The 13,421-nt window shown below is 33.7% G+C and overlaps 1 protein-coding gene across 5 annotated transcripts in view; it reads right to left on the reverse strand.

Moving 5' to 3' along the window:
• The window catches only part of RIC1 (RIC1 homolog, RAB6A GEF complex partner 1), a 46,908-nt gene that overhangs the window by 15,118 nt on the left and 18,369 nt on the right, over positions 1–13,421 (reverse strand). For 3 of the 5 annotated variants that reach the window (XM_068176815.1, XM_068176819.1, XM_068176820.1), the window contains exons 4-11: positions 6,820–6,927; positions 5,609–5,751; positions 5,242–5,378; positions 4,202–4,293; positions 3,042–3,130; positions 2,055–2,199; positions 1,537–1,585; positions 261–413 (exon numbers count right to left, since the gene is read on the reverse strand). In XM_068176815.1, the coding sequence (XP_068032916.1) occupies positions 261–413; positions 1,537–1,585; positions 2,055–2,199; positions 3,042–3,130; positions 4,202–4,293; positions 5,242–5,378; positions 5,609–5,751; positions 6,820–6,927 (916 nt within the window). The remainder of the gene's footprint in view (positions 1–260; positions 414–1,536; positions 1,586–2,054; positions 2,200–3,041; positions 3,131–4,201; positions 4,294–5,241; positions 5,379–5,608; positions 5,752–6,819; positions 6,928–13,421) is intronic. The other 2 variants (XM_068176816.1, XM_068176818.1) reach the window with 2 other exon arrangements.

A 13,421-nucleotide genomic window follows, 5' to 3' on the forward strand; every position in this document is an offset into this window, starting at 1 on the left:
AGAAAAAAGCAACTTTGAATTCCACATACAGAAGACAAAGGAAAACACATGATCAATATTTAAGAGATTCTAAGTAAATAATATGAAATATTGCATAGCAATATTTTCACAGTACCATTTTAAAGGCTCTATGACAAAAAAGAAAGACAACTCTAATGGCTGCAGAACAGACTTAAAATCTGAGATAACAACTCAGAGGTCACCTAAAACTAGGAACTATGATCTAAAACAAGGATATATTTATCAACAAAAAAACTTACCATACAAGGATTAACAGTGAGTGCACTCTTGATAAACTGAAACTGCAGAATACCAAACTGTTGAGCTTCATTATTTGCATTTCTTTCAGATTTCATGTTTGAAGAAGAATTCCCATCAATAACCCAAAGATGATACCCTTCTGATCCCCAGGTCTGAAGGTAAAAGAATAACAATAATAAAATTCCCAGCTCAACACTACATACATACATATAACTGTAATAGTATATATTCTCATAAAACAAGAACTACAGAAACTTATTGTAACTGATCTTATGATATACATGAGCCTGGAAAAAATCCACACATTTTCTTGTTCTAAACCATGTAATTATCGGAATCAAACAGTAAAATTCACAAGGTACAGTAAGAATCTAGCTTGAATTATTTCCTATCTTATGTAAAAATAAATAAATAAATAAATGAAGTGTAACTGTGCAAAGACACCCACATAACTAATGACGACTGTTTAGTTCACAGTTTATTATTTAAAAATTTCACAGAGCCAGGTATGAAACAATCCTGATTTCCAAAATTACACTGGCTGTTGTTCATCAAATTCAATTATATCAAAATTTCAATGTTTGAAAATTTTTAAAAGGTACATTTAAAAGGTACTTTCATTGCATATATGTACCTCCACTTGGGATGCATGTTTAGAGTTGTCAATCTTCATAGCAACTATGTCATGATGAATAAACCAAATTGTTTTAGAAATACTGCATGAAATTCACCATGGTTTGTATGAGGTCATGTAGAATGTGTTTGAAATTTGTTCTAATTTAAAATTTACTCTAATTTATTCTATTTATTTATTGATTTTACAGATTAGCAGGATTGGATTTAATGTTACCTAGTTTATATTAAAAGAACAGCAGTTAAGTTTCTCTGGAATTCATAATCTGAGTAAAGTTGCTTTAAGTGTCAAAGGCGAGCTTGTAATTTTAGAGAAACAAGGGAGTTTACAATTACTGTTGATATGTGTCTTACTGCAATTTGAAATATAGCACCAGATAAAAAAAGAAAAATAAGAAAAAACCCCAAAGTGTTCATTCTTAACATTAAAAACAAAGGCAAGAAAAGGCATGTCATGCATACTTCATGAAAAAAATTCATCAGTAGTCCTTTTTTCCTTCAATAAAACATTGTAGTGAAGGCATCTGACTATGAAAACTAATTAGGCAAAAGAAAGTTTGATTTTCTGAAAATCTGTTATATTAAAAACAATTTAAAACATTAGGAGTCATCCTATTACAGTATATTTACATTCATATTTACCATGGAACAGATTTTTAGAGGGTCCTTTTTGGCACCATCAGATTGATACCTTAAAAACAGAACAAGTTTGAGTTTGCAAATGACTTAATCAGAATACTAAATTAAATTTCTATCTTCATATTTTCATATGGTTTATACTGAACCTCATCTCAAATGGTACAGCCTGTTTGATCCATGACACTACAAAAAAGGCAATGCAACTGTCAGATGTCTAGCATAAACTATTCAAAATACAGGCACTGAGGGAATTTTAATATTTGCCTGCTCGAGCTTGCTTCTAGGGTAATTTTCTCTTACAGAAAAAAAGACTATTACAAAATGAAAAAAATACATTTTTCTTTATATTTAAATGATCCTCTCCTAAATATTTGCCAAAATATCTCAATATCTAAGAAATCATAAAGGAACAAGAGATTTTTAAAAAGCTAATTCAGTGAATTAATTTGTAATTGGATGCTTTCAATTAGAAAAACAAAGACTTCTAATAAACTCTTTATAATGTCATTAAAAATACTCACGCAAAATCACCTCCTAAAGTACAGATAAGTTGAGCACCAAAAACACTCCATAAGGACAAACCTCCACATTCCCAGGTCACCATCACAACACAGCTATCAGGTGACCATCTGATTAGTTTAACAGGTCCTGTTTTATTCCAAATATCTGTTTAAAAGTAGACAAAAAAGTAAGTGAAAGTCCTTCAACTGGTTTCACCGTAAAAGTATGAACAAAAATATATGGAAGTAAAAATTTCATTTTTCAATTAACAGATGCATTTATCAAATTGAGCATCTTAAAATGAATAAGTAGCAAACAAAAAACGGTTTCTTTTCAATGCATCCTTGGTTTCATAAGAAACTAAGAATACAGGAAAACATGCCAGAAGTACACTGCTATAAGACAACCACAGAACCACAATTCTAATAAAAGAGTTTTTCAGACTATAGAGGCACTTAACTCAACTGTAAAACTTACTTATGGATTTGTTTTTTAACTGAAAACCAATAGATATTTATTTTTTCAGTTGAGGATGCAATTTACCCACTTTGTATGTTCTTAACTCTCAAACACAGAATACTACATAAAAAAATACACTGCAGTGCAGGAAGGATGCTGCATTACTCAGGATTTTTTCAGTACCCTGTATGTCAGTTGCTTCAAATTAATTCACAGTTCTATTATACTCATTATCAGTTTTGTCAATAACCTCTCACTTCCTGAGGTAATTGAAAAGCAATTTCAAGACTACGAATTAGTTAAAAACCCCACAAAACCACAAACCAGCCTCCCAAACCCTCACATACAAAACACATCCAAAAGTTAATTAAAAAGCAAGCAGCTAAAAGTGCAAAGATACAAAAGTTAATTACTACAAACAGACAGGAGTAAATACTATTCACATCAGTGATTATGCAAACAAATAAACAGAGGTTAACTAGCCAATTATAAAAAATACAGTATACCCTAAAAGCAGCTGGAAAATTCTAGCAATAAAATTAGCTCACCAGGATATTGTTTTGGTGTCAGTTCCAATTTATGAGAAAACTGCATGGCGCCAGTGGTGGTATCTATTGTATAAACTTGCACAGAGCCACTGGAAGACATTACACATGCTTTAGACTACAGACCATTTGGATTTCTTATCACTTTCAAGAGACTAAGAAAAGATGCTATTTCTCTCGCCAATAACAAATTTATCTAGAACAGAGATATTGAATCAAGTAATAGCCAAAGAATTTTATGAAACAAATTTCTAAGATGCTTTCCAGAAGGCATGAGAGGACCCAAAACACCAGCCCTAGAATAATCCATGCACTGAAACTAATTCATTCTCTTAAAATACATATGTACAAAAAATCCACATACATTTATGGCTTCCAATTGCCAGACAATCCATGATAGAAGGCAGCATTTACTCAGTGCCAAAGTTTCATCAGTGATGTGCCAAGGCATACCATGATCAGTAATTTAAAGTAACTATTCTTGTTTCAGAGGAAACATCAACATACTGTATTGTTACTACAAACAAGAATACTAGTTTTTAAGAGGACAGATGAAAAATAAACCAGAGTTTTTAAAATGTTCTAATACAAAACCCAAGTAAAATACAATAAAAAATAAAAAGCTGCACTCTAAGGCCAGCTTAAGCAGTATTATACAGGGGGGACTTGAAGGAGCAGTATGCAAAATACTACAATGAAAAGCACTTCTGCAACTTTTAATTTACAAATATTCACAGTTACTCAAACAGGCAACATTCTTCTTGACCAAATCATGACTGCACAGAGCATTTTCTCAGCTGAATGTGAAGTGCTGATTCTTGTCCAATATTATTATGACTAACGACTTAAAAACTGACTTTAAAATCCTGCTTTGAGATTAGCTGGGATTGCAGCACTTTCCAGTCCTTGCTACTGGTCCAGCCACCTTTTAATTTTTTTCCCAGACCTGAACAGCAAACATAAATTTCAACTGCAGTTCAAGCAAGCAACCATTTCTTTCCACCTCTCTCCTGCCTTCTGGACAGCACATTACGCGATCTCCACACTAACTGATTATTATCATCTTTACAGTTCTTGCAGTCCAACTTAGTATGAAGTAACTACTAATTCAGCTTTATAATGAAACAATCTCCCCCGCTCTGAACTACCCTTAAAAAACTTACTTGGCACATCCAAATGCCATTAGCCTGTATTTGTTATTCACTGCCACACAAGTTCCATCAACTACATCTTGTGCCCAAACACCATGGAGCTGCTGTAGAGAAAGGAATTCAAAAGTTTTTTTTTAAATAGTGCTTTTATTAACAACAGTCAGCTTCTATCCATGTCCACCATATTACACATCTGCCAGCTAACCTTCATGATCTCAAAATTTCTATAAATGTCAAGATCAATTGACATGGCTCAAACAAACAAAATCCAGTAAATATAAAACTGGTTATATTCTTTTTAATATAAATTACAGAAAGATATAATTGTGTAAGAAAACTGTTTATAAGATCTCTTAATAACAAAATAAGTCAATACCTATAAGGCAAAAAAGGCCCTAACACTGCCTAGTGGAAAAAAAATTGGTAAATGGTACTAAGAATGAAGAGAAAAAGAAAAACAGGAAAGTAAGTTTCCATCTACAACAGCTGAGATCACAGGTTTTTTAAGTGGGTGAAGGAATCGGATATAGATGTATACTTTGCGGTTTTCCATAATTAAAATACACACATCTAACAACAAATGTTAATAGTTTTTTCAGCTGAATTACAGGTAAGAAAACACCTAACTTGGAAAAGATTCCTGTAAAAGAAATTCTGAAGTATGCTTGTCACTATGGGAAAGAGATAGATTTGATAAGAACTAAGTCCTAAACATAGTACTTATGATACTTAGCCATAGGAGAAACCACTTCCTATCATCCCGCTTGTAACTTCTAACAGGAAGTCTGTTGGTCTGACACAATAAGACACGGTCTATAATGACAATTTGAACGAATAAATGAAAGTTAAATCTATTGTCAATTATGGTCTCCCAGTGGTACCAACCCTATAAAAATCTAGCTCAAATGATGCAATCTTGTTCTTATGTAATCTCTTAAGCAGATGTTAAATTTTAGTTTCTTTGTAGCTGAACAGAATTTAAAGTAGAAAGCCAACTGAGACGAAGGAAAAGACATTTATTGTGCATGGTAGAAATGCTACAGGAAACATACCTCAGCAGTGAATCTACTTGACATCGGTGTAATGAAACCAACTCTGCCATCATTAAAAACAACAGCAAAGCCATCAAGCGTGGCACAGTATTCCATATCTCTGATGTAAACATCTTCAAATCCCAAAAGTGAACCTGCTGAGAAAGTATGAGTAATTTAAAAATATGTGAACACAGAAATATTGCAAGCCATTCAGATATTTACTTAAAACTTCAAAGAGAAAACCTAATTTAAACAGTTTATTTCATTCCCATTTACAAATGACAAAATTTTTCCATCTCTGCTTAAGAACAGAGAGAATATTTTATATTAGATTGTATGTCACTAAGAGATAACTATTGTAAGCAATAGAATCCCTAAAACCTACCTCGAGAAGACTGCAGATCTACAGAAAAGGGAACTGTACACAGGTTGATGGCCTTCCTCCCATTGGTCATACCATCCCAGTGAATGAGATGGAGAAATCCATCAGTAGTAGCCACAAGTAGATCTTCCAACATGGACTGCAAACTGATAAAACGTATTTGTTAATCCCTAAAAAAACTTCATCGCAAATCAATGTCACAGAAGTATCAATTAATGTCATAAACACTGTATTACTGCCTCTTGTACCAGCAACTACATTGTAAAGTTACATGCAAGTTACAAACATGTACCACGCTGACAAAATACAGTATACACCTCAACTTCTCTCGAGTAATTACTGTTCATGAACAGGTCTTTATTGTTAGAGTAATTGCTTAACTGGTATACTAACTGCTGAAGAGATTTTCAATACTTTTGCTTAACTATAAGACATTGCTGCCAACAATCAATTATTCATCTATCCCAGAAAATTAACAATACTGCTTAGGGTGTAAATAATTCACAGTACATTTTAATCTGTGGTTGGAACAAATTGATGAAGGAGAAATTAGACTCCTTCTAAATCCTTCCTTAAACATTTCCAAACTCCTGAAAACTACTGTTAATCTACTTGCATACAAAGCTTTTTCCAGTATATACTGCATGTCGTCCAACACCCATTTTGTCCTAAGGAGCCTCTTCCCAAACTTCACTTAGTTACTTTTCCACCTCCTTCAATGCTATGAAGTTTCACCAACTTTTAACACATACTTATTTAGCATGTTCAAAATTTCTTTATAGGATAGGCCATCAACTGCAAAAAAGCAAGAGGTAAAGAAAAAGGACAAATGTGGACTCTCTGCAGGCATCTGGAGAAATACTGAAATAGTTTTGCTCTGACCTACCAACACCTCCATGAAATCTCTAATACACACTTTGAGCTGAAAGACAAACTCATTTATAGTAATACACAGTAATACTGAACATACTACATACTTCTATATGATGATAATATCAGTATAGCAAAGCACAGAAAGAATTTTTAAAGAGCAATTCACTTTTTCACCTCCTCAGACTTACTAGATGCTAATAGTAACTTACTAATATTAGTCCTTACTATTAATAAGCCTAAAAACTTACTAAAAGCATTTTCTTCCATTCAGTTTTCCTTTCAGCTTTTAAAAAGTATTGACCTATATGGAAAAATTCTCAAGACCCAATTAAGGAGCATACCTTGTGATAGAGGCTTGCAAGTCCAGCACCTTCTTCATTTCTAGATTTAATGAAGGAGCACATTGTTCTTCCTTATAATGTGGGGTTCCCTTCAGATGAGGGCTTCCTCTAAAATACAAGAGAAATATTAGAATTAAAACAGGTTGTCCCTCAAAAGATGCAAGTTACTGACTTACATTCCCATGGTCTTTTTTCCTCCATATATTTATGTGTATATATATATACACACACACACCAACCAGTCACGAGCAATCTGCCACAAGTAGCACTGAATATCTAGGATGTAATTTTGGTGCTAGAAGTTTAGTCTATCGTATCACCCTCTATGTCCACAGAGTATGTAGGCAAAATAAGACCATGAACAGAGAATGAACATTACAATACTGTGTGGCCTGCCTTAATACTCCTAAAATAAGGGATATGTATCAGTGAAAAATGTGATTTAATAAATAGTTACTCAACTGTTTACAGCAATAAAACATGCTGAATTCTTAAGGATCTCAAATTCATTCTTTTTCAAGATGGATTACAGATATTACAGACTCCAAAATGTTTACGTTTCTTCCACTCCTTTTATCAGATCAATGTTTATAATATAAATTCAGTATGCATAACACAAGTAGACATCTATCACAGTATTTCATAGGAGTATTTCTCCCTGAAGTAAATTAACTAGTTTTTAACTTAAGACTACTAAGAAGAGATGACTGAACACTGATTCTGTCCCTTTGAACAGACCATTACAAAATTCCAACTTCCAGATGTAGAAAGCTCTTTTTCATCTTCCACACTTTAAATTTCACATTCCACTGACTGTATTAAAACATCATTATACATTATTATATAGCACCATTAAAGTATTCCTTATTTATCTGGGTTATCAGATGTGCCATGTGCTTTTTTAACTTTTTTTTAAAATGAAAACTGACCTACAGCCGTAGTATTGCAATGCTCATTTATCTAATGAGCATTATGCTAGTAAGCAAAGCAAACTATAATTGTAACAGGCACTGCGGACAAGTTAGAATTCATAGAAACTTCAAGATATGTACACAAATTCATGTAATCTTTACCTGTATTTTAACTGAAAAAAACCCACTTATTTCAATTTACATCAGGGTAGTAAATATAACTGCCTAAGACATGGCAGAAGCCAAAGAAGATGCAGCTTTAGAGAAGTTTCACAGCACAAGGATATTTTCAATCTCTTTCCTGCCTTGCTTATCTCAGTAGATATCAAGTTCCTTAATTCATTACCATTTTATAGCAACATCAAATTCATATCTGTTATTCTTAAAAGGGCACTATACCTTTCCTTATGTAGCAAGGACAAAGATATATGCCAGCTAAGGTAAAACCAAGGTAACCTTTGACAATCTAGATTTAGCAGATGGACGTAGTATCATTTTTCCAGAACAAAACTATGGTGGCTGTGAAAAATGACATCAAAATATGAAAAAAAAAATTAAGGTTAGTTAATCTATCACCAAAAGATTTGTAACTTGTATAAATTTAAATTATTAGAATGCTTGTTTTGCATTTTGAACAAAAATTAATTGTAAAAGGCAGCTGTCTTAGGAAATATCTAGCCCTTCATGTAAGCTAGCTATCATGGACTGTCAGGAATCCTGAAAAAAACCAGTAATTTCTTTTTTTAATAATACAAACATGGTGGGGTTGTTGTGGTGTTTTTTAGAACATACAAAAGCCCAGGTGTTTGGAGATAGGCTTTTCAACCCATGTGGACATACAGTTCCAGAGAGTATACTCCCAAACTAGATGAAATTACTCTGGTTTATCAATAGTCAATGATACAACTGAATTGTGAAAGCAAGTGACTAAAACTGAGATGAAAGGGTTGAGTAATGCAGAAATGTTACTGTTAGGTAGGTATAAGACACAACTTGACATGTCTGTTTTAACTGACTGAAGTACATAACCAAGGGTAAACTCAATATTTCTACACAGCACAAACTACAAAGCCAGAATGGTAACAACATGGTTTAAAAGAAATCTTTTGCAGGAAAAAAAATTTCAACTCTCCACATAGGCTGTTTTTTTTTTTTCTTCAACGCCTGATAAAAAATAGCTTGCAAGAATATTTGAATATTTTCAGTTTCACAAGCTAGTTTTAGCAAATTGGTCACCACCTGTGGCATCTTATCTTTTCCACTGGGACACTATCATTCCTGTCCCAAAAAGAGTTCTTTTATCCACCTTGCAAGAGGCCAATCCACACACAGCTGAGATACATCACCTTGACTGAAACTCCAAAAATGCCACTATTTCATCTCATTGCCCATGATTTTGTCTAATTCATCAATTCAAAAACAAACCCATAGTATGGGTGCAAAGGAGGTGCTACTGAAAGTACAGTGTTCATATAGTCCACATCCGAATGAGTCAGCCTTACTGGCTGAGTTCCTTTGACCTTTAAACGAAGAATGCACACAGATGACTGAAGCAGGAAAGAATGTTTGGTCTGGGTTGCCACATCAGCATCTGCTATGGTTGCAGCCAAACTTTAAGTAACTCACTTTTGCACAAGAATTGAGAGGAACACATTCCACAGTCCACACAGTGACTGACCAGCTGCATGTCGAATCAAATATAATCATTGCTATTTGCATGGCATCTGTTAATGTAACTAAGCCTGTGAATAAATCTCTTAAAACTCAGAACTGATGAAAATCTGCAACCCAAGAAAACCTCAAACATGAAAAGATTAGAGATGCTGTTTTTAAAAGCTCCACCATACCAAACTTAAAAGCATCTTAAATTCAAGAAAGAGGCAGCACCATGCAAAAGCAGAGTCAGATAGACTCTTCAACTGGTAGGAAGAATTTCCTTTAAGTTTGTTATCTGAAATGGTGGGAAGTTCAGGGAGGAAACAGGACACCAACCAGCTAATTTTTCTAGATGCACAGTACTGCATTTATGGCCTACACTAATTACGCAGCGGTTAAGTCACACAACATGATAAACAGACAAATTTGTCACTGCTACCAAAAGCATCTAAGAAATACTTAAAAAGTTAATTATAGCAGGATCTGAAAGCATGTACTTAAAGGTTTCTTTATAATTGCAACTAAGGTACACAACATATATTATATTTAAGTCTGTTCTAAGTATTTGAAAATAACATCCACCGTTTTCTGCTTCGTAATGGAGAATTCTAGTTTGGAGACAGAATTAGCATTATATTCATATTTTAGTTTCCACTGTACTATTTGGGGTAATCACAGTAATATAGTTGGCAGTTATTGTTGGATAATAGTTTAAAAAATCAGAAATGCTCTCAGAGTTAAAAAATACAGTACTTCAAAAAAATACTGTGGCTAATGGCAAACAGTATATTACTTAAAAAGCCAAACAAACAACAAACATGGCAGTAGCATCCATTCTCACTCGCTAAACCATGCAAGTAATGAGAAGTAATGGAGACATTTCACTGAAAAAAATAAGGAAGACTTCAGGCAATTCAAGATTATTTCTAGAACAATTGTTTGATACAAACAAGGTATAATATTTTTATACTTCTTTTGGGCTATTATCTTCTTAGTTGTTCCTGATAAAATGCCTTCTTCAGTAGTACTTGGAGTGGGAGGGAAGGGACAAGAAGAAGATTAAAAATCATGATGCTTCAGCTATTAATGGCAATATTTATATGACAAAACCAGGGCAATGTTTCTAAAACATTTTACATCACCAACAAGTTGTTCTCCTTGAAGGCAAGAAGGAAAAAAAAACCCTGACAACAGCCATTATCACTACATTAGCACCATCAGACAATGTTTCCTAACAATTTTACAATGGTTACTTCAGTTAATGTTCACACTCAAAAGCTGAGGACTTCATTTTTTATACTTGATTCAAAGAGCCTGCATCATCACCTGTGAGCTTTGGTTGTAATGCAACTAGCATATTTTCACTCCTAAACCTGCATCTCTCCACAACACACTGCAGGGCAGACACCACCTGAGGATTAAATACATCTGGCTGGATGCAGAGATGTATTCATACAGATTGGCAATAGCTGCCAACAAAATTAAAGTGAGTTTATGGTAACAACTATAAAGAATAAAGAATAAGTGCTTAGAAAAGTAGCTCTTAGTACAGCCTTTACTACACAATTAGGTAGTAGCACATTTCTGCAGTTTGAGAAAATAAACAGCTAGCTAGCATATTAATCAACTATTCATATAAAAAAGCTAAATGGTTTACCAAATTATTACTTCAGTTGCAAAGATTTCTTGACAACAGTTACAGAACTACAGAATCACTGGGCTGGAACAGACCTTCAAGATCAAGTCCAACCCATGTCCCAACACCTCAACTAAACCATGGCACTGAGTGCCATATCCAGTCTTTTTTTAAACACATCCAGAGATAGTGATTCCACCACCTCCTCAAGCAGACCATTCCAGAACTTTATCACTCTTTCTGTAAAAAACTTTTTCCTGATATCCAACCTGTGTTTTCTTTAAATTAAGAGGTTAAAACCTCTTGAAACACCATGAAGCGTTTGCAAGTGCCATAATGGTTAATAAAAATTCTTCAGCTAGTCTAGTTTGAAAAATACATTTTCCAAACAATGCTAAAATCTGACAGGGAAAACCACAATGGTAAAGTTCAGCAGAAGCTTAATGCTGAGCAAAAATTACCTAGTAAGTTAATTAACCGTACACTTCATTGATTACCCTTGCAGAGTTTGAAGTTCAAAACCTTTGTACATACTAATCTTCAGTCGTTGAATCAGGAATAAAATGTCCACTGATGAGGTAATTTATGGCACCTATAAAAACATCAGGCTATAGAAAAGGAGATGGCTTTTAAAAATGCCAGAAAGATTAAGACATGAAGTAACCAGGTATAAAAGCAACAATACAGCTTTGAAAACCATCGTATGAACTAGTTTTTTCACAAATTCCTAGTGGTTAGATAATAATTAATTTTCAAAGCACTTTCAGAGACTTAATAATCTACACCATTGAGGTGTCATTGTAAATTTGCACAACATTCTTATCACTCCCCAAATGCAGGCTCCACTTGAGGATATGAAGAACATGACTCAAAAGACTCTCCAATTACCACATTTAGTTAAATTAGCCATGCAAGTGTTTAGATTTTGTCTTTTTTGAAAGGCAAAATATCCTCAACACTAAGTCACACATGCTCTTCAAGAGAAAAAAGTTCAAGGAGTTCACTCTCCTTGACAAACCTCTAAACAGAAACAACAACCAGATCAGTACAGAAAAGCCCCTACTCTGATGGTGTTCTCACCTCTTGACTGTCAAACTTAAGAATTGCTGCAAAATTCATTTGAAACTCCTCAAAAAGTTACCACTGTACCTTGCCACAGCTTACAAAGCTGCAAATTTGCTTCTATGCACTGTCACTTTCCTTAAGCAATCACAGGCAGAGATAAATTTTATTTTAACATGCTACAATCTTACCTTACATACATTATTTTTCATGTTTTGTCTTGTAGTTACTTTAGGAATTGGGTGGTAAAACCAGACTGAGCTAATTGAAGCAGGACTTTGTACTTGTGCTCACTGTAGGAAAATATCCCAGAATGTGGGCTAATGGCCAATACTGATTCTCTTCCAAATCTGCTCTTTACTGGAGCAAAGCATCCAAGAGCTGGAATGAAACTGCAGGCTACTCTAGCTCAATTTTAAAAACTAAACACCATGCAATTACTGCTTTCTTCCCCCTGTTTTTAGTCTCACAAATTAAGCAGAATACTGTAAGTTTTCATTAAGCAGGAATGACAGTTCACGTCAAGAACAGACTGGCAATTTCTAGCCAAATATCAAAAGTGTCAGAAACATTTTCTTTGACAGAAAAACTACATTCCTTAAATATCATAATATGACAAAAAATAACAATGGATTCCAGCAGTAAAAATGAAAAGTTTCCTTTTTTATATATAAATATTCATATGTTGCACTTCTGGCATAAGCATTTGTTTTATCATGTAAGTCTAGTAACAGCTTTTTACATATAAGATGCGTAATACTGAATAGGTTAGCTGTCTAACTCTTATCACACCTACATGAGTAGATTTTATATAGATTAAATCTCTAAAGGTATAAAAGAGTTTAAGAAGTATTTCCCACTAAACCTTCTTAAAGTAGTTAACATATTTTAAATTTCATAAGAGCTACATCCTCAGTTACTAATACAACAAACTTCAACAGATTTGTGGGATCCAGCCACAAATGTTAATTTTGGATTTTAGTACTTCCATTAAAACACTGGATTTCAGAATATAAAGACCATTACAATTGATATGAAAAGGAGGTAATCATGTGAAATGTGCATTTTTAAACAGGAAATCAATTTTCCTATGCTCTGATTCTGTCTGGTTTAAAACAAACAATAGCAGGGTGCAAGGAAAGTTCACTCAACCTTACTTTCCAAAATCTCTGTATTTCATAATACTGAAAGATAAGGAAAAGCAAAGACTCTGGCATTCAAACAGGAAGGCATCTTAGCCTCAATTCACACTTTAGCTCTTTTACTAAATATGTGCTGACTAAAAGAGACTTAGCCCTGAAAATAAATCATGCTATGATTAGATATACTACAATGCA

Source organism: Anomalospiza imberbis, chromosome Z (assembly GCF_031753505.1).
Source record: "Anomalospiza imberbis isolate Cuckoo-Finch-1a 21T00152 chromosome Z, ASM3175350v1, whole genome shotgun sequence".
In the NCBI taxonomy this organism is placed as follows: domain Eukaryota; kingdom Metazoa; phylum Chordata; class Aves; order Passeriformes; family Viduidae; genus Anomalospiza; species Anomalospiza imberbis.